A 25,591-nucleotide genomic window follows, 5' to 3' on the forward strand; every position below is an offset into this window, starting at 1 on the left:
TGAGAAAGGAACGAAGACCTCAAACAGGCGAGCGTGCAAATGATTTGCAGAACTCTCAATTGGCTAGCAAATCCAGCAGCTTCGACATTGCTATGTGATATTTGATTGAGTAACATGGGTTGCTGGTATGTATGAAAGCATTACGGTAATACGAAAATGTTTATTTTACCACTGCAATAATGCTATAGCTACTAGTAACTAGCTAAATAACCCCTTATAGCTAGCTAGCATATGCATGCCTTTCTAGCTACACTTGTGAGCCGTTTAGAGATATTAATGCACGCTTCGAGTATTGTTATTATATCACACCACAATCTGATTATGTTGCTTGGCTGGTGTTCTACCTAGCTAGGTAGCTATTTGATGTGTCCGAAATGTGCGGATTAGTAATAATGTGTCTATAAACGTCGTGCTGCGGTTCGCACACCTCACCTCGTGGCAGTCAGTGATGACGTCAACATGTAATGTTATGACATTTGTAATTTTGTGAGGTTTGTGGGCTCCATCTAGTGTACTTCACAGACAATGCCGCGCTAAGTTCAATCAGGACACGCGCTTCATAGCTTCTTTATACTTTTTTAAATATATTATACATTTCTTTCCGCCATCTGAAAATATACTTTATAGGAACAACTGGAGCGGTGTTTCAACCAGCGTCACCAGGTTTCGGACCAACAAGCACACTACTACATGTGCAATAAAGGTCCAGACCTCTTAGCAGAAGCAATAGTACACTCCCATACTTGGAGGCACTATATTCCCCTTCTTCCGAAAGTATCCCATGCACAAACCAGAATGTGAACAGTGAAAACCGTCCATTAAAAGCCAGAAAAACCATGGGTTTCCCACTGCTGGTACCAGTAGTGTAGCTGCCCTAATCCAACACCTAGCAACCTCATCAAAAGAGTCGGGACTACCACTCCGACTTCGCTACACTGTCATAAATGGGATGGCCCCTGATTGCTCCTGTGCCCCAAGGGTGCAGGCACAGGGAACTAGAGAAGTGCGAGCTGGACTCCTCGAAGGATGGTTGTAGTGTGTAGCGACCGTAAGATTCTGATCTCTTAGTGTAACAGCTAATGTGTTTGACAGTTGCAAACACCCGTCTTCAAACCCTGCCAGTTGTGACTTCCCTCTGATTTCTCCAAAATAAGAGCGAACAGCTGGAGCAGGTTTTGAAACAGCAATGCTGTGGTTATGGGGTGAATTGAGTGCAGTACCACCTGTACCATAAAGGTCTAGACTAGATGTCAACCGATTAATCGGAATGGCCGATTAATTAGGGCTGATTTCAAGTTTTCATAACAATCGGTAATCGGTATTTTTGGCCACCGATTTGCCGATTTGTATTTTTTTACCAATCTATTTTTTTTTTTTTTAATTTTTTTTTTAACCTTTATTTAACTAGGCAAGTCAGTTAAGAACACGTTCTTATTTTCAATGACGGCCTAGGAACGGTGGGTTAACTGCCTTGTTCAGGGGCAGAACGACAGATTTTTACCTTGTCAGCTTGGGGATGCAACCTTACGGTTAACTAGTCCATCGCTCTAACCACCTGCTTTACATTGCACTCCACGAGGAGCCTGCCTGTTACGCGAATGCCGTAAGAAGCCAAGGTAAGTTGCTAGCTAGCATTAAACTTATCTTATAAAAAACAATCAATCAGTCATAATCACTAGTTAACTACACATGGTTGATGATATTACTAGTTTATCTAGCCTGTACTGCTTTGCATATAATCGATGTGGTGCGCGTTCGCAAAAAAGGACTGTCTTTGCTCCGACATGTACCTAACCATAAACATCAATGCCTTTCTTAAAATCAATACACAGAAGTATATATTTTTAAACCTGCATATTTAGCGAAAAGAAATCCAGGTTAGCAGGCAATATTAACCAGGTGAAATTGTGTCAGTTCTCTTGCGTTCGTTGCACGCAGAATCAGGGTATACAGAATCTGTCTCGTTGCGAACTAATTTGCCAGAATTTTACGGAACTATGAAATAACATTGTAGGTTGTGCGACGTAACAGGAATATTTAGACTTATGGATGCCACCCGTTAGATAAAATACGGAACGGTTCCGTATGTCACTGAAAGAATAATGTTTTCGAGATGATAGTTTCTGGATTTGACCATGTTAAGGACCTAAGGTTTATTATATTATAGTTAAGTCTATGATTTGATATTTGATAGAGCAGTCTGACTGAGCGGTGGTAGGCAGCAGCAGGTTCGTAATAGTCAAAGATATATGGTTTAGAGAGAAATAGTCGACGCGTCATAATTCCTGTAATAACTTGCGGCTGAACTTGAAAGGGGTTCCTTCGTTATTTTACCGTTCATGTCTTCCATAGAGAATGTCTTGATCTGCTTCAAATAAGGTCTGTGTTTTGTGCTTAAACCGCCTCGGCGTTTTGATACCCGTGTAAATCTCACTAGGTAACGTTTGTCAACATATTTTCATAAATCCACTCTACAAAAAAAAGTATCTTCGCTTATATTGATCAGAGTTATATCCTATGGATATCTACACAGTTATAAAATTGGCAAGGTGGTGTAAGCCTAAACCAAACACAGACCTTATTTTAAGTTAATTTAAAAATATCCTATGGAATAAATGAAGGAACCGCTTTTCAGATTTTGCTAGAAGGTGTCATGGGAATTGTGACTCGCACTTTGGTAGTCAATTCTTACCATGCCCATTATTAAAATAGGATTTCCTGCATATAGAAATTACAGTTTTTGTTTTCAGCATTCATCACAGGTAACTTAAAAATAGTTTATTATTCAAACAGTTGAGAGTATTTGTCTCCTAAGCAGACTCTTCAGTATCGTTGTCACTTCAGAGATATATATATATATATATATATATACTGCTCAAAAAACTAAAGGGAACACTTAAACAACACATCCTAGATCTGAATGAAAGAAATAATCTTATTAAATACTTTTTTCTTTACATAGTTGAATGTGCTGACAACAAAATCACACAAAAATAATCAATTGAAATCCAATTTATCAACCCATGGAGGTCTGGATTTGGAGTCACACTCAAAATTAAAGTGGAAAACCACACTACAGGCTGATCCAACTTTGATGTAATGTCCTTAAAACAAGTCAAAATGAGGCTCAGTAGTGTGTGTGGCCTCCACGTGCCTGTATGACCTCCCTACAACGCCTGGGCATGCTCCTGATGAGGTGGCGGATGGTCTCCTGAGGGATCTCTTCCCAGACCTGGACTAAAGCATCCGCCAACTCCTGGACAGTCTGTGGTGCAACGTGGCGTTGGTGGATGGAGCGAGACATCATGTCCCAGATGTGCTCAATTGGATTCAGGTCTGGGGAACGGGCGGGCCAGTCCATAGCATCAATGCCTTCCTCTTGCAGGAACTGCTGACACACTCCAGCCACATGAGGTCTAGCATTGTCTTGCATTAGGAGGAACCCAAGGCCAACCGCACCAGCATATGGTCTCACAAGGGGTCTGAGGATCTCATCTCGGTACCTAATGGCAGTCAGGCTACCTCTGGCGAGCACATGGAGGGCTGTGCGGCCCCCCAAAGAAATGCCACCCCACACCATGACTGACCCACCGCCAAACCGGTCATGCTGGAGGATGTTGCAGGCAGCAGAACATTCTCCACGGCGTCTCCAGACTCTGTCACGTCTGTCACGTGCTCAGTGTGAACCTGCTTTCATCTGTGAAGAGCACAGGGCGCCAGTGGCGAATTTGCCAATCTTGGTGTTCTCTGGCAAATGCCAAACGTTCTGCACGGTGTTGGGCTGTAAGCACAACCCCCACCTGTGGACATCGGGCCCTCATACCACCCTCATGGAGTCTGTTTCTGACCGTTTGAGCAGACGCATGCACATTTGTGGCCTGCTGGAGGTCATTTTGCAGGGCTCTGGCAGTGCTTCTCCTGCTCCTCCTTGCACAAAGGCGGAGGTAGCGGTCCTGCTGCTGGGTTGTTGCCCTCCTACGGCCTCCTCCACGTCTCCTGATGTACTGGCCTGTCTCCTGGTAGCGCCTCCATGCTCTGGACACTACGCTGACAGACACAGCAAACCTTCTTGCCACAGCTCGCATTGATGTGCCATCCTGGATGAGCTGCACTACCTGAGCCACTTGTGTGGGTTGTAGACTCCGTCTCATGCTACCACTAGAGTGAAAGCACCGCCAGCATTCAAAAGTGACCAAAACATCAGCCAGGAAGCATAGAAACTGAGAAGTGGTCTGTGGTCCCCACCTGCAGAAACACTCCTTTATTGGGGGTGTCTTGCTAATTGCCTATAATTTCCACCTGTTGTCTATTCCATTTGCACAACAGCATGTGAAATTTATTGTCAATCAGTGTTGCTTCCTAAGTGGACAGTTTGATTTCACAGAAGTGTGATTGACTTGGAGTTACATTGTGTTTTTTAAGTGTTCCCTTTATTTTTTTGAGCTATATATATATACATACATACATACATACATACATACATACATAAAATCATAATAATAATCGGCCGATTAATCGGTATCGCCTTTTTGGTCCTCCAATAATCGGTATCGGCGAGGAAAAATCATAATCGGTCGACCTCTAGTCTAGACCTCTTGGTAGAGGCTGTAGTGCGCAACGTGCCACGTACAACAGGTAGGCTATGTGACTGTAATGTTGGAGAGCAGACTGAATTTTGCAACCATGTCATTGAATCAGTTGGTATAAATTGTTTTGTTACTTTTGGGGGGCTTTGTGAATATAGGCCTATTTCAAATTCACAATATTAAAATTGTCAGTGTGTTTTGTCTTCCCTGTGGCTCAGTTGGTAGAGCATGGTGTTTGCAACGCCAGCATGGTGTGTGCAACGCCAGGGTTATGGGTTCGATTCCCACGGGGGGCCAGTACAAAAAAATAATAATAATAATTATGAAATGTATGCATTCACTACTGTAAGTCGCTCTGGATAAGAGCGTCTGCTAAATGACTAAAATGTAAATGTAAAAAATGTTTTAAAATTACCTAACATACAGCCTAAAATCCTTAAATATGGAATATTCAAATATTATAATACATGAAATGAGGAGAGAAAGAAGTAGGCTCAATGTATTATTGTGTGCATTGTTGACTGTAGTCCACTGCTCCTATGTCATCTACCCTCAAATGTTTTGAACATCCCACAATGCATTGCTGTGTGCATGTTGTGAACATAGATATCAGCTGTGCCTGTGGGATGAAATTTAAGACCATGTCAAGGTCAGAGATGCAGTCCGAGATTGTTTGCTAAGATGGATGACGAGGAGGAGACTTGGCTGACGATTGTGGCACGTTTTGGGAGCATGGAGAGGCCAGAGATAGCCAGACTACTAAATTGGGCTAAGGACCAGAAGATGGGTATTGGAAAAAGGCCATCGGTGCATGTTCTGCAAGCAGCACTGCAGATGACGCCATGGCATGAGCGTGGTGAATGGTTAGACGTGGTTATGGAGGAAGAAGAGCCGAGTGCAGTGGGAGGATGTGTGTTGAGGAAGAATGGCACCAAGTACAAACCGTATTCTGCTGTATCTGATGGCTCAGAAAATGAACCCAGGGATGAATTACCTGTGGTGGCATGTGAGGTGAAGACCTCCGATGGTCATGCAAAGGAGGATTCTGGCCCAGTGGGAGTGAGATTTTTGGAGAAAGCGGATCCTGCCTTTTGGCTGATCCATGTGTAGTCTAAGGCTGGGTAGAAAATAAGTTGGGTAATGTTAAATCGGTTAAGGTATTATCGGTGTGAAAAAACGGTAAATTGTGTTGCTGGGGATCAGAAATGCCTGGTGCGAGAGAGACAGGCTGAAGTTGCCAGGGTCAAAGTAGAACAAAAGGTGTCACGCTGAGGCAGGGGAGAGAGTAGAGGATGATGGATCAAGGGTGAGTATTAGGCCTAGGCCAATACAGAGTGATTTGAATTTGTGCTTCAGTAAGGTTGGCTTCTTAGCATTCATTGCCATGGTTATCAATTTGTACCGCAGAAATGGAATGTAAATCACAGAAAGTAGATGTTGTGGTGGCAGTAGTTGTGGTGGCAGTATTTGGGTGTATTAAGGTTTTACTGCGGAAGAGATACAAGGTGTGTTGAACGAGAGTCCGGTCCTCCCAGGCCGTTGGACTGGTGTAGGATCAGTTAGGGTCAAAGTAGTGTAATGATGTGGCGATTATTATATATATATATATATTTTTTTTTTAATGAAATAAGTGTAGGGTTATTTTGGTGGTGCATTTTTTTCCTTTCCCCCCTTTTTTTGTGTCACAAAAATTGACATGATGGATCACACACTACCGCACAGTAGGTGGCAGCATGCACAAACAATGTGCGGACTTCATTATAACCGAAGAAGAAGAAGCTGTGCCTGTGTATAGCTGCAGTGCATTGGCAAAGCGACAGCAACGCAGGATTGTAACTGCTCGGGGCTGCTAAGCAAATACCATCTCAGGCCGGGTTGGATAGGACCCTATCGCAGTTTCTATCATTTGAAAATTATATATCGATCGACAGGAGAGTGTTTTAAATTTAAGTGGATCAGATTGTAACAAAGCCATTTGGGTTTATTTACATTTTTTATATAGGCTATTTGTTTTGTATTCATTTAAATGACCCCGACTCTCACCAATGGTGTAAGCTGTGTTCATCTCTACATGGGTAAACCATTTTGATCATCGGATATCTTGTTATTTATTTTAAATATTTTTTTTACGTGATATTGTACTCTCGAAAGGGAGTCCCTTTACGGAATACAGCTGGATTGTTTAGGGGAATCTTCAAATCTGTCTGGGCTAGGAGGAGATTCGATTTTTTCCCCAACCGGGAGTGGGGGATAATATGTCCAGGCGAAAACAGAACAACCCCTTCAAAGTTAATTGTAGGTATCTCAGGTATTGTAAATGCCATTTTTACTTGTTGAAAAGTAGTGAGGAGGATCATTTCCATCCATCTAACTAGACGATTGTTTTCGCCACCGTTGCAATTGTGAACTGTAAGACAGTGTCAATCACCATCGTTGATACAAGGGCCTGATACAATGTTTTAGTTCAACCTATGTGGCGCGACGTCAATGTTTGTATAATTTTGACGATGCATTGAATCAACGCGCGTGACACCGAAGACTGTCTGTCTGTATCTTCGAACCCAAAAAATGATAATCAACCATTATTAGGCTACTAATACTATGATATTAATATTTTTATGGAGATGACAACCTCACAATTGCATGCGCAGGTCGTTTTCTCTGAGGGAAACTATTCAGATAGTTATTTCCATGTGTTTACCTGCGTTTAGGTTTTTAATTCGATTCTTTGTTTGAGGCAGCATGAAAACCTGCTGTGGCATGCTGGTCCCTGTTTTCAACTCTTGTTTTGAGAGTAAGATGTAGCCTACCAATGAAAATAAATAATGTTAGTCTTGAGATTAGGACAGATTTCACCCTTCTTGGTCTCAGAATCCATTTAAGATGTTGTCCCTCATAATGTCAGTTTAAACTAGGTACAACATGCTTTTGCATTGACTACTTTCTGTTTCTATGGATAAGCTCTCACATTGACATCTCAGATACAGAACCAGTACAGCCAGAGGAGAATAGCTGTGTCGGTCATACCACTGGCATTGTCAATGGGGCCAAAATAAGAGACCATATCTTTTTTTCTTAGAAAGGTGTACTGCTTGGTTCCTGTAATCAGAACCCACTAAAACACGTTTCGTTAATCTATTTTTACGTTTCTGTTCCATGTGTGCTGTTGTGTCTCTGTCATAGTCACCAGCTTAGCGGAGGGTGTTTTTCAGTGTAACTGACTACTTTGGCTATCTGCAAGCAACATTCTTCCAATTCCAATGGGAGACTACTCCAGAGCAGGTATAGTCTAGGTACTACAGGTTTGGTAGCTGTGTAGTTGCCTGACAAACATTTCTACTGATGGTGATGATGATGTCCTTTTCCTATGCATGCTAAAAGGTCAAACTGAGAGCATGATCTATTGGCCTGCTGATCCTTCACAGTGTAGGCTACTGGATGCCTGAGGACGCATAAGTCCACCCAAGGGGATCAAACCCAACAATGCAGTGAGGTGACCATGTAGCCTTTAGGGTCCTTTTCTAAACATAGGTGAGGCTAGTTTGTTTAAATATGGTGTTGAAATACGTATTGCTCTAATGGCCTCAATAATCCCTATATGCTAACAACATCTGTCACAGGAAACAGTAACACAGTAAGAATGCATGATGTGCTGATAGACGTATTGGTCCATAGAACTCTGTTGTTCAAACACAGTATAGTAAAACAACAACATACATTATCAATCTTAAGGTGTTTTTGGGGGGGCTTCTAAAGTGACTTCTCCAAGCTTCACGTACTACTTCTGACTGATAGTTATGAAATAACAAAGGTCTTTTTTATTACCCTCAGAATGAACCAGACTTTCGCACTTTCCTATGACCACATACAGTTGGTCCAAGACAAATTCACACATGCACACCCACATACCACATAGTTTATAAAATGCTAATTGTCCTTTTTTTTCACCCACCATTTAATTAAAAATTATAATAATCCTTAAAAGTGGTGTGTGTGTGTGTGTGTGTGTGTGTCCTGAACTGATGTGAAATGTCCCTCGATGTAGAGCACAGACATTACCAGCATGGGAAAACTAATCAGATAGCCTGTCTGAGCCAATCATGGCTGGGGTAGAGGGAAAGCATAGCAGCTCTGTTAGAAGTCTCATTAGCCCTGAAAGAGTTAGTGATGATAAACAGGTCTGTTTTGATAGCATGCGTTCAGGTTGTATCAGAATAGTCTTCATTGTGGATCTATAATGTATCATCTTCACAACACACATACTTGAGGAAGCCATACAGATGGGTCATTTTGTGTTGATTTGTCTGAGAGCAGAGTTGGGATCATTTCAGACACTTCACTGGAGAGGAGGGCTCCACAGAGAGGGTGGGATTCTGGAGAAAAGGGGTGAAGGGCGGTTTCCTTTATCTTGCCTTAATTAAATACCAGGCTGCCAATTAGGCGAAGTGAGAAATTATCTGGCAGTCTGGGATTATCTGATGTCTGTGTTTCACCATTCCCATGGTCCTGAACACCACAGTGCCTGTACATGGATGGAAGGCAGGGGCCCCAGCACTTCCTAGAGATTCAGACAGTATTTTGTGTGTGTGTGGCGTCTGTCTGTTTGTGTTGGAGCAGAGGGTGGGTAAAAAGAGGGGCGCTTGAATTCAACAGGAGCCCCATTGCTTAGTGTTTGAGTAGAGTTTTGGCATTCTCTCTTTTGTCTGTTTTGTTTTGTCCCCCCTTCCTCCTCCTCTCTCCCTCTGTCTGTTGGCTGATGAGTTTGTCTTTGTCTGGATTCAGTCAGACACTGCGTCACCTCCTGCCTACAGACACGCAGACTCAGAGATAACATCAGAGTGGCAGAGACATGGGGAGGGAGGGAGGGAGAAGAGAGACAGATGTACAGACAGAGCCTAGCAGTGGGGGATGGGAGCTCTCACATCAATCATTGGCTGTGTGCCATGGAGCCAGTCTGTAGCAGTTCATAGTTCAACAATCAGACCCACTCTACCAATGCTAATGAGTGCCTGGATCACTATGGGAAATGTGCCCAAACTATTTTCACATACTATACTCCACTAAAAAGTTAATGCAGGAATGACAGCCCTGTGAAGATTAGAGGGGAGTTTTAAAATAAAATGATAGATTTTATTCCTCAACCCTCTCGCACACAGACCATGCTCCTCAGTGGTGTGTTACTCCAGGATTAGAACAGAGGCTGTAATTACCTCTGCCAGCCTCAGGTAACTGGATGAAAGATTTTCCTTCCATCACACTGAATGGAAAGACTGGACAGGAAGGGGAGGGGGAATTCATTGCATTCAGAAGCAGAGGGTGATAACTGGAGGGCTATGGAACCTAAACTGTTGCAGTTTAAATATATATTTTTCCCTTCGAGAGATATTAAAATGATCAAAATAAAACCTCCCGTTAACGTATACTGATGACAGGAATGAGTGTACTGTCACTAACAACTGGAGAGGTCCTGTGCTCCCATCCCAACCGTGTCAAGCTTGGGTGTCGATCGGAGGGGAAATGGGATACTAATGCAATGAGCAGAGATGCTGTAAAATGCTGAGCGCCGTGTGAGGGGTTTAAGCAGACACATATGGGCTCCTTGGTATGAGGCATTGGCCTCCCCCTCAGAGCTGCTGGTATGGATATAGAACAGTCAGAGCTGCGTATGAGCAGGGAGGACAGAGGGTGAGCCAGGCTGTGCAGTGTGTGGGTGGTACTGAGAGAGGGAGATACAGTGCCTTGCAGGCTGCTACTGGAAAGGAGTGCAGGCTGCTTCCCCCTGGGAATGCAGCATGCCTGGATAAGCGTGTGTGTTCGTTATGCTTCTGTGAAAATTAGGGGTCTGGTTGTGTGTGAGTGCATGTGTCAATGTGTACTTCTGCGATGTGTTGATGCAGCATTATATTGGCATGTCAGTGAATATGAAAGCATCCATGTCAACTGCATATAGGTGAATGATTGTGTTTAAAGGTTTAGGCCTTTCATGTATTCTGTTGTGTTTCTATAACCGTCTTGTGCTAGTGTATTATAGCAGCTATGATGGGTTTATGTGTGTAGCTACGACTGCTTTAATGCTGGATAGGCTTGCTATTCTAATCTGAAGCACTTTCTTCAGTATGCTAAGTGTGGTAGATTGCTTGGATTTTGTGGCTAGTCAGCACCTACACCAGGTAACTGAAGTGTAGGCTACACACCAGGCTCTCTGGTGTTTATGCCCTCCATGTTAAATATTACAGGTCTGTGCTCTAGAAATGTCTTCCCCTGACTTCATGATCACGCTCCGCCTTGCACTACTGACCTGTCAATCTTCTGTTCCAGGGCTGTCATTCCTATGCCTAGCACGTTTTACCTCCAAGGCTTTGTCTACTGGCTGTATTTTCCTGCATTGTCTTATAATATATCAACTGTCTTTTTATACACACCTGACTCTCTCAAATGAATAAAAATATATTTTTTCTATGTCATTGAGGATAGCCTCAATCAAGAATATGATGGAAAGTGACTGCCCATTTTGCCTTGGTTCCTCGATCTTCCGTTTTTTGAATGGGCTTTAAGATTATACAACCAAATTCCCAAATGCTGTCATTTAAGATGTATAATTATATTCTTATTTGTGTATTAATTTACTTCTACCTGATGCCTTTTTAAGATGTTCAATTGCATCCCGTTTGCGTCTGTGTGTGTTGCGTTTCAAGAACATAAAAAAAACTAAAGTCGGCATGTAGTGGTCCCACTTTCCCATCGTATCCACTCTTATTTTTGAACGTTGCTATGGGCACAGCCAAACAACGGAAGTGATGGATTCGACTTCCGCTTTACTTCTCTACTGCAGCTCGCTGGTGGCAAATTTGCCAATGTCAATTATTTGAAGGATACATTTTATAGTATACAGTATAAAAGTTAAGTAAACGAGTATATAAGCATCATTTTACATTGATTTCATCCACTTTCTCCGTTAGCTAGACCTACTAGGCTAGTTCTGTTGTGATAACGTTAGTTGTGTTAGAGTTAAGGGCCAGGCACCAAGCCCATAACTATAATGATAAACTATCGGCTACATAACTATAACACATGGTGAACATCCACACTAGAGGAACGTTTTTATTGTTCTGAAGTCCTACACCTGTCAATCAACGCGTCCTACTGCACGCTGTCTATTAATAAGGTGACCATGAGTTCTCTAACACACAGATACTGGTTCAGACAATTCGGTACTTTCAGGGTGTGTTCATTGTCATAGTAACAACTGCAAATAATACGTCAATGTAGGCCTAATGTAAAACAATATACTAACTCCTACTGTATTTAAATGTAGCATTTCAACAACAAACGCCATATTGCCTGCATATCTATTACACCATTGCTCAAGGGGTTTGCAAGTGACTTCCATTTTTCTAATGGTTGTCAATTTCTTTGGGTCTTATTTTTCACTGCTCATCTCTCTGTCCTGTGCAACTATTTGCAATGCGTCAGTGCAACAGTGTTATCATAATAAGTGGCCAAAAGTGATCACACCAATGCACTTTCTCTCCTCAACAATCCGCAGGATGTTGTTCCAACTAGGCGCCACACCTGACCAACTGAGCTAATTGATCAGTTCAATGTTTGTCTAAATTCAACACACCTGATCCTCCAGGTCAATTAAATAATAAACATGAAGTGCCTGCAGCACTCCAGGACTAGTGTTGTCTACCCCTGCTCTAGCCTGTTGTGAATGGGAACAGCTGGAAAGAGAGGCTGGTAATGTGTAGCTGATGTAATAAGCTAAATATTAGCTCGATATTAGTGCTATAAGCTAAATATTTACCAGTCAAAGTGCAAGAAAAAAAAGTTGTACTGTTATCAATTGAGTACACAGTTATTGTCCATGTGATGTAGGCTAATTTGAATAACACCTCAAATGTCCGATTTTGTAAAAAGATAACTGCATATGCCTAGGCCTGGTTATGCAACCATTTGGATCAGTTTGGGACTATTCTCAACAGTTAAGAAGGTCCAGAAAGGTACATAAGCAGGCCACACATAAGTGTTCTGTCAGGATGTAGCCCAGTGTTAAGATAGGCCTACTATAGGAAAATATGGGCTTCTCCTTTCCAACTCCCTGCCTGTTCTTAATGCTGTAGCCTATTTTACATTCTGCAAGCATGTATCTCTCCTCTAATAGGCTATTAGTAGGCTAAAGAAAATACGTCGAAATAAGTGTCCAACAAGCTTTTGTAGTCTGGCTTTTTCTGGGACTCCACAAGATTTAAGAGTAAGAGACCCCAGGTGCGTAATTGCGCGACAGACAGACAGGCATGGGATGTAGACTGTCTCCTAAATTAGAAACATATGCATATTAGCCCATAATTCATAAGCTCAATGTTAGGCTTAATACTGCAGTGAATATATATATATATATATATACTGCTCAAAATACTGCTCAAAAAAATAAAGGGAACACTTAAACAACACAATGTAACTCCAAGTCAATCACACTTCTGTGAAATCAAACTGTCCACTTAGGAAGCAACACTGATTGACAATACATTTCACATGCTGTTGTGCAAATGGAATAGACAACAGGTGGAAATTATAGGCAATTAGCAAGACGCCCCCAATAAAGGAGTGGTTCTGCAAGTGGTGACCACAGACCACTTCTCAGTTCCTATGCTTCCTGGCTGATGTTTTGGTCACTTTTGAATGCTGGCGGTGCTTTCACTCTAGTGGTAGCATGAGACGGAGTCTACAACCCACACAAGTGGCTCAGGTAGTGCAGCTCATCCAGGATGGCACATCAATGCGAGCTGTGGCAAGAAGGTTTGCTGTGTCTGTCAGCGTAGTGTCCAGAGCATGGAGGCGCTACCAGGAGACAGGCCAGTACATCAGGAGACGTGGAGGAGGCCGTAGGAGGGCAACAACCCAGCAGCAGGACCGCTACCTCTGCCTTTGTGCAAGGAGGAGCACTGCCAGAGCCCTGCAAAATGACCTCCAGCAGGCCACAAATGTGCATGTGTCTGCTCAAACGGTCAGAAACAGACTCCATGAGGGTGGTATGAGGGCCCGATGTCCACAGGTGGGGGTTGTGCTTACAGCCCAACACCGTTGTGACGTTTGGCATTTGCCAGAGAACACCAAGATTGGCAAATTCGCCACTGGCGCCCTGTGCTCTTCACAGATTAAAGCAGGTTCACACTGAGCACATGTGACAGACGTGACAGAGTCTGGAGACGCCGTGGAGAACGTTCTGCTGCCTGCAACATCCTCCAGCATGACCGGTTTGGCGGTGGGTCAGTCATGGTGTGGGGTGGCATTTCTTTGGGGGGCCGCACAGCCCTCCATGTGCTCGCCAGAGGTAGCCTGACTGCCATTAGGTACCGAGATGAGATCCTCAGACCCCTTGTGAGACCATATGGTGGTGCTGTTGGCCCTGGGTTCCTCCTAATGCAAGACAATGCTAGACCTCATGTGGCTGGAGTGTGTCAGCAGTTCCTGCAAGAGGAAGGCATTGATGCTACGGACTGGCCCGCCCGTTCCCCAGACCTGAATCCAATTGAGCACATCTGGGACATCATGTCTCGCTCCATCCACCAACGCCACGTTGCACCACAGACTGTCCAGGAGTTGGCGGATGCTTTAGTCCAGGTCTGGGAGGAGATCCCTCAGGAGACCATCCGCCACCTCATCAGGAGCATGCCCAGGCGTTGTAGGGAGGTCATACAGGCACGTGGAGGCCACACATACTACTGAGCCTCATTTTGACTTGTTTTAAGGACATTGCATCAAAGTTGGATCAGCCTGTAGTGTGGTTTTCCACTTTCATTTTGAGTGTGACTCCAAATCCAGACCTCCATGGGTTGATAAATTGGATTTCCATTGATTTATTTTTGTGTGATTTTGTTGTGAGCACATTCAACTATGTAAAGAAAAAAGTATTTAATAAGATTTCATTCATTCAGATCTAGGATGTGTTATTTTAGTGTTCCCTTTATTTTTTTGAGCAGTGTATATTAGTCAATTTACAAAAGGAAAAACAAGTTTATCAGCTAAGGATATCAAAGGTAGTCTACACTGTGTGCTATTGAGGCTATGCTGAGTGCTCTCCCTCCCAGTCCCCTGGTACCAGCTGGAAAAGCTACCCTATTCTTTGTTTTTGGGACAAGAAATGTATCCTACCTAGGCTACAACAACACAATGTAATGAAGAATTGTATTGTTTTCAATTGAGTACAAAACTCTAGTCTAGGCTGTAGGCTATTCACTGTAGTTTGTCATTTCAATAATGCTCAAAAGCCTAGCGTTTTAAATGTTCATTTAGAAATGGCTGCATCTAGCTTGCCTGATTGGGCAAACATTTGGATCAGTTATGGGTTTTTACACAGCTGTTAGCCTACAAGGTCCAGGCACATTAGCAGGCCAGTAATATGGTGTATTTATTTCAGGATTTATCAGCGAAAAGAAACATGCTAATGCAGGGATTTCTAGTGGCTCGAATGTGAATTATGATAAGGAAGTTGTATCCGTATTTTCTGCATTTGGCTTCCGTGTTTTAAGTGTTTGAAAATGAGGTGGATTTGCCTAGAGTTAAATTGGGCTACCCCTCCCTCTGATGGTCTTATCATCTCCCTGTGACTCCTCTATGTTCACAGGGCCCTTCCACAGCACCGGCTTTGCAGGCCCCCTCCACACTATTAACATGGATGGCAGGGACGATTTCATTGAGGACAGCGAATGCCACAGCAACAATTCCCAACAGGACAGCATTTCAGGTAGGCATTTAGGGCATTTCCCTGACCCTAATGTGACATACTCTCTGTAGGGGGTGTCGTGGGAGAATATGACTAGCTCTGTGCTCTGTTGTCTATATTGATAGGGCTGTGTTTGCCTCCATAGAAGACAGTGATAGCGACCTGGACAACCACGACTCATCCTCCAACACCTCAGCTGATGACCACATGACCTCCACCAAGAGAACACACCACAGGGGAGTTAAAGAAGTGAGTGTCCCTGTCAGGGTTACCCATGGAGGGGTGTTCTCCTCCTAGTACTGTTATCATGTGTGTCCACTGAGTGCAGGCCTGCCTGGTTGCTGATTCACACATGCATTTCCTTCCTGATTTGATAGTGTTCTACAGATCTCAGGGTCATCTGGCCCTCTAGACTTATGTGGAATGGTTATTGCCCCACCCCGCACTGTCCATTTCCAGAATTATGTTATTCAATAATCCTACAAAAGATGCAGCACAAGAATACGTCTGAATACATTGCGTTTGTAAATTGTAAACTGGCGATTACAGAATATCCTCACACCTTCAGACCCCAGAAACAGAAAGCATCTCAGGTTGTGTGGTGTGATTCACAACCATGGCAGAGTCATACAATGTGTCATAGTGACAGTCAATTAGTCACTGGGGGGCTGAGGGTAATTCTCTCTCATACTCTCAACCCCACACACACACACACACACACACACACACACACACACACACACACACACACACACACACACACACACAGAGAACCTTATGGCCTACCACTCAGGATTCTTGCTCCCAGGACCAGCCATAGAGGTACTGTAGAGAGGATGAGCATATCCACCCTTTAGATGTACACATGAAATCCTCTTCTAATATTTGCCCTACATTCTCAGTGTAGGCAGAACCACCATTACATAACTTACTGTATTATTACACAATCATTAGCATACATATTACTGATGAAACAGATCTGTATGGTTGCTCCACATAGCATCCACAGTATTTGAGTGTACAGTAGTACTGATGCCTCTGTGTTTCTCAGGAGAGCGAGGAGGGGGCCGACCTGATGAACAGCTGTGTGTGTCCTCTGTGCACCCTGGAGTTCAGCAGCCCCGAGCAGCTCATCACACACGTCTACCAGGTGAGTACAGTACAGTACCAGACAGCCCACCATGGCACCAAGTATTCAGACGGGGCCAAAGCCTCCTTAGCTTCAGAGGTTGGATCAGGGGGATAATGTGCTGGGGTAGATAATCACATTTAAACCTCCTAGGAGATACTGTCATCACTACACTAAAGAGGGAAGGATAATTATGATCCAGTCGCGTGATCAGTCTCTGGGTTATGTGTCAAACCTAAGGTTTGGATGTTTCAACTTGTTTTAAGTTATCAGTGTCTTCTAACTGAGCCAGAATTACACATTTGACACCAACCACTTCCTCCTTCCATTCGTGTTGTTGTTGATGGTGTAGTGTTAACCACATACGTTTATGCCACAATTGTAGATACAGTGGGGAGAACAAGTATTTGATACACTTGATATTGCAGGTTTTCCTACTTACAAAGCATGTAGAGGTCTGTAATTTTTATCATAGGTACACTTCAACTGTGAGAGACCAGAAAATCACATTGTATGATTTTTAAGTAATTCATTTGCATTTTATTGCATGACATAAGTATTTGATCACCTACCAACCAGTAAGAATTCTTGCTCTCACAGACCTGTTAGTTTTTCTTTAAGAAGCCCTCCTGTTCTCCACTCATTACCTGTATTAACTGCACCTGTTTGAACTCATTACCTGTATAAAAGACACCTGTCCACACACTCAATCAAACAGACTCCAACCTCTCCACAATGGCCAAGACCAGAGAGCTGTGTAAGGACATCAGGGATAAAATTGTAGACCTGCACAAGGCTGGGATGGGCTACAGGACAATAGGCAAGCAGCTTGGTGAGAAGGCAACAACTGTTGGCGCATTTATTAGAAAATGGAAGAAGTTCAAGATGACGGTCAATCACCCTCGGTCTGGGGCTCCATGCAAGATCTCACCTCGTGGGGCATCAATGATCATGAGGAAGGTGAGGGATCAGCCCATAACTACACGGCAGGACCTGGTCAATGACCTGAAGAGAGCTGGGACCACAGTCTCAAAGAAAACCATTAGTAACACACTACGCCGTCATGGATTAAAATCCTGCAGCGCACGCAAGGTCCCCCTGCTCAAGCCAGCGCATGTCCAGGCCCGTCTAAAGTTTGCCAATGACCATCTGGATGATCCAGAGGAGGATTGGGAGAAGGTCTTGTGGTCTGATGAGACAAAAATAGAGCTTTTTGGTCTAAACTCCACTCGCCGTGTTTGGAGGAAGAAGGATGAGTACAACCCTAAGAACACCATCCCAACCGTGAAGCATGGAGGTGGAAACATCATTCTTTGGGGATGCTTTTCGGCAAAGGGGACAGGACGACTGCACCGTATTGAGGGGAGGATGGATGGGGCCATGTATCGCGAGATCTTGGCCAACAACCTCCTTCCCTCAGTAAGAGCATTAAAGATGGGTCGTGGCTGGGTCTTCCAGCATGACAACGACCCGAAACACAGCCAGGGCAACTAAGGAGTGGCTCCGTAAGAAGCATCTCAAGGTCCTGGAGTGGCCTAGCCAGTCTCCAGACCTGAACCCAATAGAAAATCTTTGGAGGGAGCTGAAAGTCCGTATTGCCCAGCGACAGCTCCGAAACCTGAAGGATCTAGAGAAGGTCTGTATGGAGGAGTGGGCCAAAATCCCTGCTGCAGTGTGTGCAAACCTGGTCAAGAACTACAGGAAACGTTTGATCTCTGTAATTGCAAACAAAGGTTTCTGTACCAAATATTAAGTTCTGCTTTTCTGATGTATCAAATACTTATGTCATGCAATAAAATGCAAATTAATTACTTAAAAATCATACAATGTGATTTTCTAGATTTTTGTTTTAGATTCCGTCTCTCACAGTTGAAGTGTACCTATGATAAAAATTACAGACCTCTACATGCTTTGTAAGTAGGAAAACCTGCAAAATCGGCCGTGTATCAAATACTTGTTCTCCCCTCTGTATGTGTATTTTTAGATATGCACTGTTGGGGTTTGCCCTCACTTTTAGGTTGCTTATAAAATACACTGACAAGCAAAGAAAACCATTGTGCTTTACCTAATTAAATGACTAACTCCATCTCTCTCCCTGTTGGTCTCTCTCTCTCTGTGGAGCAGCACACATCGTTGATGGGCAGCAGTAAGAACTACGTGTGCCCAGTGTGTGGGCGCACGCTCAGCTCGCCAGGCTCCCTGGGGCGCCACCTTCTCATCCACTCTGAGGACCGCCTCTCCAACTGTGCTGTGTGTGGGACACGCTTCACCGACACCAACAACTTCAACAGGTCTGTGCCTCCTCCACCACTGTAACTGACAATTAACCTGTAAGTCTGTTTTTTTTTTTTTTTACGTGTTTGCTATGCAGGGGAAATGATAAGACAAGCGGAACTACGTGGCTAAGAACTGTTGTAACGGGGATTATTATCGTAGCAACACACCTTTGGAGTGAAAGCAATCCCGCGCTGTGTTAGCTAAGTTTTCATGTCATCGGGTGTAGTTCGTAAAGGTTGAATTGTGTGTTAGGATGGTAACGTTATAATAATTAAGGATGAAGCGTGAATTCATGCCAGGAATAATAAGTGTGACGTTTTTGATTTCCCCCCTTCTGTAATAAGCATCCAATGAGGTATTTTTCCTTTATTCATGTGTTTAATCTGATACTGTCATAGCTCCGGCTAAACTGTTTATGTATGTACCGTAAATTCCGGACTATAAGGCGCAACTTTTTTCCCACGCTTTGAACCTCGCGGCTTAAATGACGCGGCTAATATGGATTTTTCCCGCTTTCAATTTTTTTTTCTCAAAAAAAAACACATTCTGTGACGTGCTCAGTTTTTTGGCAGCATGAAGCTTTCATTAGACCAATGAAATTGCCGAACGGGTTAAGATCAAACAACTTTTTTGTTTACTGTTTAGATTAAATCGAGCGCTCTCAAACTTCCCATCATTCTGATTACGGTAGTCATTTTGTCACCCTCATCATGGCAAAGACACGGAGAAATGCATATGATGCAGCTTTCAAGTTGAAGGCGATTGATCTGGCTGTTGGAAAAGGAAATAGAGCTGCTGCACGGGAACTTGGTCTTAATGAGTCGATGATAAGACGTCGGAAACAGCAGCGTGAGGAATTGACTCAGTGCAAAAAGACAACTAAAGCTTACTGCAAATGTTTTATTTTTTGTTACAAGCCGCGTTTCGTTAAAGCCTATTTATTTTTGTTACAAGCCATGTTTCGTTAAAGCCTATTTATTTTTGTTACAAGCCGTGTTTCGTTAAAGCCTATTTATTTTTGTTACAAGCCGTGTTTCGTTAAAGCCTATTTATTTTTGTTACAAGCCGTGTTTCGTTAAAGCCTGTGTAAAGTTAATTTGTTTCAATGTACCGGTAGGCACCTGCGGCTTATAGACATGCGGCTTATTTATGTTCAAAATAATATATATTTTTTAAATTCAGTGGGTGCGGCTTATATTCAGGTGCGCTTAATAGTCCGGAAATTACGGTAAGCACTTCAGAGTTATATCAAGCTAATAAGTCACTCGTAAGACAAGAAAGTTGTAAGTGTGCTTAACCCTATTTTCATTTACTTTATAGTTCTTACGGAAGGTGATAATTCTGACAAACTACAGAATAAAGCCACCAGTTAAAATCAAGGAACGGTTGTGCTCGTGGTTACTGGAGGGAGCTACAACCACTACTACCTCATTTCAGTCCTATACCCTAGTATAGTGCTTCAGCCTTTCACACACACAATGACATGGGTTATCTACAGAGTTTAGAGAGTTAGGCTGTCTGTCTGAGCTAGCCTGTAACAGCTGTGTCCTGTAACTACTCATATCTCTGCCCCCTACACAGGGAGAAGCTCAGAGAGGTCCTGAACACAGGCAGCAGTATGGAATGCAGCAGCGGAGATGAGAACTGTTCCATGTCCCGGTCTCTCTCCAGCAGCCCCATGGGCAACCCCGGTCATGGCCTGGGACACGGCCACGGGCCCGGCCACAACCAAGGACACAACCCTGGCCGTGGCACAGGCCACATCCCGGGACACAGCCACGGCCCGGGATACAACCCCGGCCACAACCAAGGACATGGACATGGCCCAGGACACAACCATGGCCAAGGTCTCGGACACCTCCCAGGCCACCCACTCCCCTCACTGCACCACAGCCTCCTCTCTTCGCCCCCCTCCTTCCCTGACGCCCTCAGCCCCTCACCAGGCCTACCCCTGCTGCCAGACATCCTGAGCCCCATGCCTGTGCACCCGGCCGGAGTGTTGCTGGTGTGCAACAGCTGTGTGGCCTACCAGCAGCTGGTGGACGCCCAGTCTCCCATGAGGAAGTGGGCCATGCGCAGGAAGAACGAGCCGGTGGAGGCACGCATGCACCGTCTAGAGCGCGAGCGCTCCGCCAAGAAGACCAAGCGGGAGCACGAGTCGCCTGAGGAGCGGGAGCTGCGGAGGCTGCGGGACCGCGAAGCCAAGCGGATGCAGAGGCTGCAGGAGACAGAGGAGCAACGGACACGGAGGCTTCTGCGCGACAGGGAGGCCATGCGGATGAAGAGGGCCAACGAGACACCAGATAAGAGGCAGGCCAGGCTGATCCGTGAGAGAGAGGCCAAGAGACTGAAACGGCGGCTGGAGAAGATTGACCCCTCCCTGAGAGGTCAGATAGAGCATGACCCAGCTGCTATGGCTGCCCTGACGGCAGACATGAGCCTGTTCCAGTTCCCCTGCCCCATGCCTGTCCCCTCTCTAGACAACAGCCTCTTCATGAAGCTGCCCTAGCAGGACCAGGTCACTGGGGGCAGCACACTGGACCACTAACAGTTACAATGACCTCTCCACTACACCTATGGGTTGCCATGGCCACAGATAGAACCATTCCATGCTGGTTGAAATTCCAGCATCTTGTGTGTCCAACAACTTGATACCCAAACTCCTGTGTCAACAAATAACATTAATTTATTACAGACTAGCAGGAAATAAGAGCAGGTTCAAGAATGTTTCACTTAAAGGTAGGTATTGATAAAGCATGTTCTAAAGAGATTTTATCTGTTCTGTTTTGGGGGATAGTAGACTTTGACTTACCAGCCCATTGTGACAGGAGCAGTTACACCCTTCCATCTTTTGCACATGGACCTTCAGTGGTGGGAGTGATTCACGTAGCCCATAGCGCTCTCCCTCGCCTCTGGTCCCTTCTGCTAGCAAAGTTGCTGGAGTTTACCGGTAGCTACACCTCTCTCACGCTGCCAACGTGGGTCTCTGCTCTGGCTAGCTCATATCCACCCAATCAACTACCTCAGTAAGGGCTGAAGCCGAGCCCTCTGTGGCCTACGTTCTGACTCCAAGCTTCTTTACGCGTACACTACATTAGAGAATGCGGGTTGTTTTCTTAGTTTGAGGGTGTGTTTATATCTTTAGGACGTATTCACAGCTCACCGGGAGAATATTCAGTAAGACATAGTCAGAAATATCCAGTATATAACGGGAACGATAGAAAACGGCCCTGTTCTATACATCACATTTCTATCCGCTGTGCTCGGAATATGCTGTACTATTTAATGAGCCCTATTTTGAGCAACATTATCCTCCATTCCAGCATATTCTCTAAAACTCTAAATATACTGCCACTACTGTAGGTCTCTTTGCCTTTTATTAGTCACATTGACCTTCCTCAATCTGTTTTTCCCTCGTACCTTCTCAACACTCATAACCTTTGCCAAGTAGTTGGTAATAATTTCCTCTTTACTTTATGCATCTCCTGTTGCATTGACATTTTTGGCTCATCAAACCACAATCTTTGCTGCTGTTACTGTTCTGTACGTGTTAGTTACCTCTAGGACATTTAGGACTCAACATGTGAACTGAGAGTGCTAATTTACTACATTTTTCTAACTGCCCCAAATGGTCATATTTCCTTCCTCACCCAGCCAACGTATTGAAATATGCTCATACAGTTGAAGTTGGAAGTTTACATACTTAGGTTGGAGTCGTTGGAGTTACGTTGGAGTCATTAAAACTAGTTTTTCAACCACTCCACAAATTACTTGTTAACAAACTATAGTTTTGGCAAGTCGGTTAGGACATCTACTTTGTGCATGACACAAGTAATTTTTCCAACAATTGTTTACAGACAGATTATTTCACCTATAATTCACTGTATCACAATTCCAGTGGGTCAGAAGTTTACATACACTAAGTTGACTGTGCCTTTTAAACAGCTTGGAAAATTCCAGAAAATGATTTCATGTCGTTAGAAGCTTCTGATAGGCTAATTGACATAATTTGAGTCAATTGGAGGTGTACCTGTGGATGTATTTCAAGGCCTACCCTTCAAACTCAGTGCCTCATTGCTTGACATCATGGGGAAATCAGCCAAGACCCCAGAAAACAAATTGTAGACCTCCACAAGTCTGGTTCATCCTTGGGAGCAATTTCCAAACGCATGAAGGTACCACATTCATCTGTACAAACAATAGTATGCAAGTATAAACACCATGGGACCACGCAGGCGTCATACCGCTCAAGAAGGAGACGCTTTCTGTCTCCTAGAGATTAACGTACTTTGGTGCGAAAAGGGCAAATCAATCCCAGAACAACAGCAAAGGACCTTGTGAAGATGCTGGAGGAAACAGGTACAAAAGTATCTACATCCACAGTAAAACAAGTCCTATATCGACATAACCTGAAAGGCCGCTCAGCAAGGAAGAAGCCACTGCTCCAAAACCGCCATAAAAAATCCAGACTACGGTTTGCAACTGCACATGGGGACAAATATCGTACTTTTTGGAGAAATGTCCTCTGGTATGATGAAAGAAAAATAGAACTGTTTGGCCATAATGACCATCGTTATGTTTGGAGGAAAAAGGGGGAGGCTTGCAAGCTGAAGAACACCATCCCAACTGTGATGCACAGGGGTGGCAGCATCATGTTGTGGGGGTGCTTTGCTGCAGGAGGGACTGGTGCACTTCACAAAATAGATGGCATCATGATGCAGGAAAATTATGTGGATATATCGAAGCAACATCTCAAGACATCAGTCAGGAAGTTAAAGCTTGGTGGCAAATGGGTTTTCCAAATGGACAATGACCCCAAGCATACTAACAAAGTTGTGGCAAAATGGCTTAAGGACAACAAAGTCAAGGTATTGGAGTGGCCATCACAAAGCCCTGACCTCAATCTATAGAAAACTTGTGGGCAAAACTGAAAAAGCATGTGCGAGCAAGGAGACCTACACACCTGACTCAGTTACACCAGCTCTGTCAGAAAGAAGGGGCCAAAATTCAACCATCTTATTGTGGGAAGCTTGTGGAAGGCTACCCAACACGTTTGTCCCAAGTTAAACAATTTAAAGGCAATGCTACCAAATACTAATTGAGTGTATGTAAACTTCTGACCCACTGGGAATGTGATGAAAGAAATAAAGCTAAAATAAATAATTCCCTCTGCTATTATTCTGACATTTCATTCTTAAAATAAATTGGTGATCCTAACTGACCTAAGACAGGGAATTTTTACTAGGATTAAATGTCAGGAATTGTGAAAACTGAGTTTAAATGTATTTGGCTAAGGTGTATGTAAACTTCCGACTTCAACTGCATGTGTCAGGGTAAAAGCTATATTTTGAATAACTAATCTTTGCATTTTTCCAGTGATCTCACTTTGCAGAGTTCCACTCTCCAATGAGCATGTTCAAGACTCATTATTAAACCTGTTGACCCTCGACCAGTTGGGAGAGATCTCTGGTCTTATCTGTTTCATTGAACTCATTCCAATTGATATTTATGCAACATGTGAATATATATTTTGTAAAACAAATTGGGGGATATTTTTTTTGTTTGGTATATAATAGATGAAAGTACACATTTTGCCATGCTTGGTTCTATACTGTATGTATTTGTTTTTGTCCTTCTCTTTGGTCATATGTTCTCAATTTCTTGCCACAAAGGTTACCTCCGATACGCACTGTTTCACAACTGAGCTCTGCAGACACATATTGACAATGTTACAGTACATGATTAGTTTTCTGGAGTATTCCTTAAGATGGGAACTAAGACTGCTTCTCAGTTTGAGCCACTACCAGGCTAAAGCCCAGAACAGAATAGCATCCCTCTCAACAGGGAAAAAGCTATTATATTCTAATTGTCCTTAAGAGTCTAGGAGTGGTTCAAACCTCTATGCAACAGTGCTGTTTATTCCAAGGGAAATTGGACTCTTAAAACTATGCAGAGTGCAGTAAAAAACAAATGGACTCAAATGTATGGAATTGTGCAACTCAGGCGATGCAACTCAGTGAGGCCTCTTTGGCCATAGATTCAGCACCCTGGTCCATGAACTTCTTTTCAGCAGGGTCATATCACTATCCTAATTTAAGATACACAGAGCAGAGCCATGCTCAAGACAAAGTTGTCACACACGGTCATTATCTTTGCTACAAAATCTGTATCAACATTTCTGCCAAGTACTGAACGTATGGACACCTTTTCAATAATGAATACTGGGTATTCTGACTGAACTGGCAGCTGATATCAGTGTCGTCATCCTCACACAGTGGAATAATGCAATGGAAAATGTGGAGTACGCTCTTCTTTGACATTAAAATACTACGAAAGGAAATTGTATCGACAGTTTCCCAGATTCTGTTTGTGCTTTTGAACAGCACTTTCTAAAGCTCTGCCCAGCGTGACAGTCTGGATTAGGTTAACACTGCATGTCGTGAAACTGCATTTGTCCTAGAATGGTTCAATATGAGCTTGTATTCTGTTATTCTATGCCTGCCTGTTTTTGTTCAATTTAATCTAAAGATGTTCTTTGAACTTTGCCCTTTTTACTAGTCTATCAGGATTTTCTCTTGATGTCCATGTTTACAAAGGAAATCCTTTTAAGAAGGCCAAAATCAATGAGGGTAAACAAAAGTGAAAAACGGAACACTTCATGCTCATTCTGTTGTCACTGCTCAGAACGGTACTTTTACGGGCAGCCGTTCTGCTACTGGATTAACAGATGTACAGATTATATTAAAAGCAGGAATAGAATGTGGAAATAAACATTGACTTTGACACCCGCGCTGTGTAGTAATGTCTCTTCTCTTTCAGTTCACCCTACGCACCAGTCAGCAAATAAAGCATGCCATTCAAATGGACTGGCTC

General features: G+C 43.6%; 1 protein-coding gene across 8 annotated transcripts; it reads left to right on the forward strand.

The window, feature by feature from the left end:
- On the forward strand, positions 1-25,506 carry LOC106587353 (zinc finger protein 821). 8 transcript variants are annotated; one of them, XM_014175694.3, is made up of 6 exons: positions 1-125; positions 15,214-15,333; positions 15,438-15,561; positions 16,364-16,462; positions 18,566-18,732; positions 20,300-25,506. In XM_014175694.3, exons 2-6 carry the CDS (start codon positions 15,296-15,298, stop codon positions 21,225-21,227), a joined length of 1,356 nt encoding a protein of 451 aa, XP_014031169.1. In that variant the 5' UTR covers positions 1-125; positions 15,214-15,295; the 3' UTR covers positions 21,228-25,506. The 8 variants fall into 8 exon arrangements, with proteins under 8 accessions (XP_014031169.1, XP_014031164.1, XP_014031167.1 ...); XM_014175689.3 differs by having other exon boundaries at positions 15,458-15,561; XM_014175692.3 differs by having other exon boundaries at positions 15,461-15,561.
- The last annotated feature ends 85 nt before the right edge of the window (positions 25,507-25,591 follow it).

The sequence above is a fragment of the Salmo salar genome, chromosome 26, assembly GCF_965601325.2.
Source record: "Salmo salar chromosome 26, fSalSal1, whole genome shotgun sequence".
NCBI classification, from domain to species: Eukaryota; Metazoa; Chordata; class Actinopteri; order Salmoniformes; family Salmonidae; genus Salmo; species Salmo salar.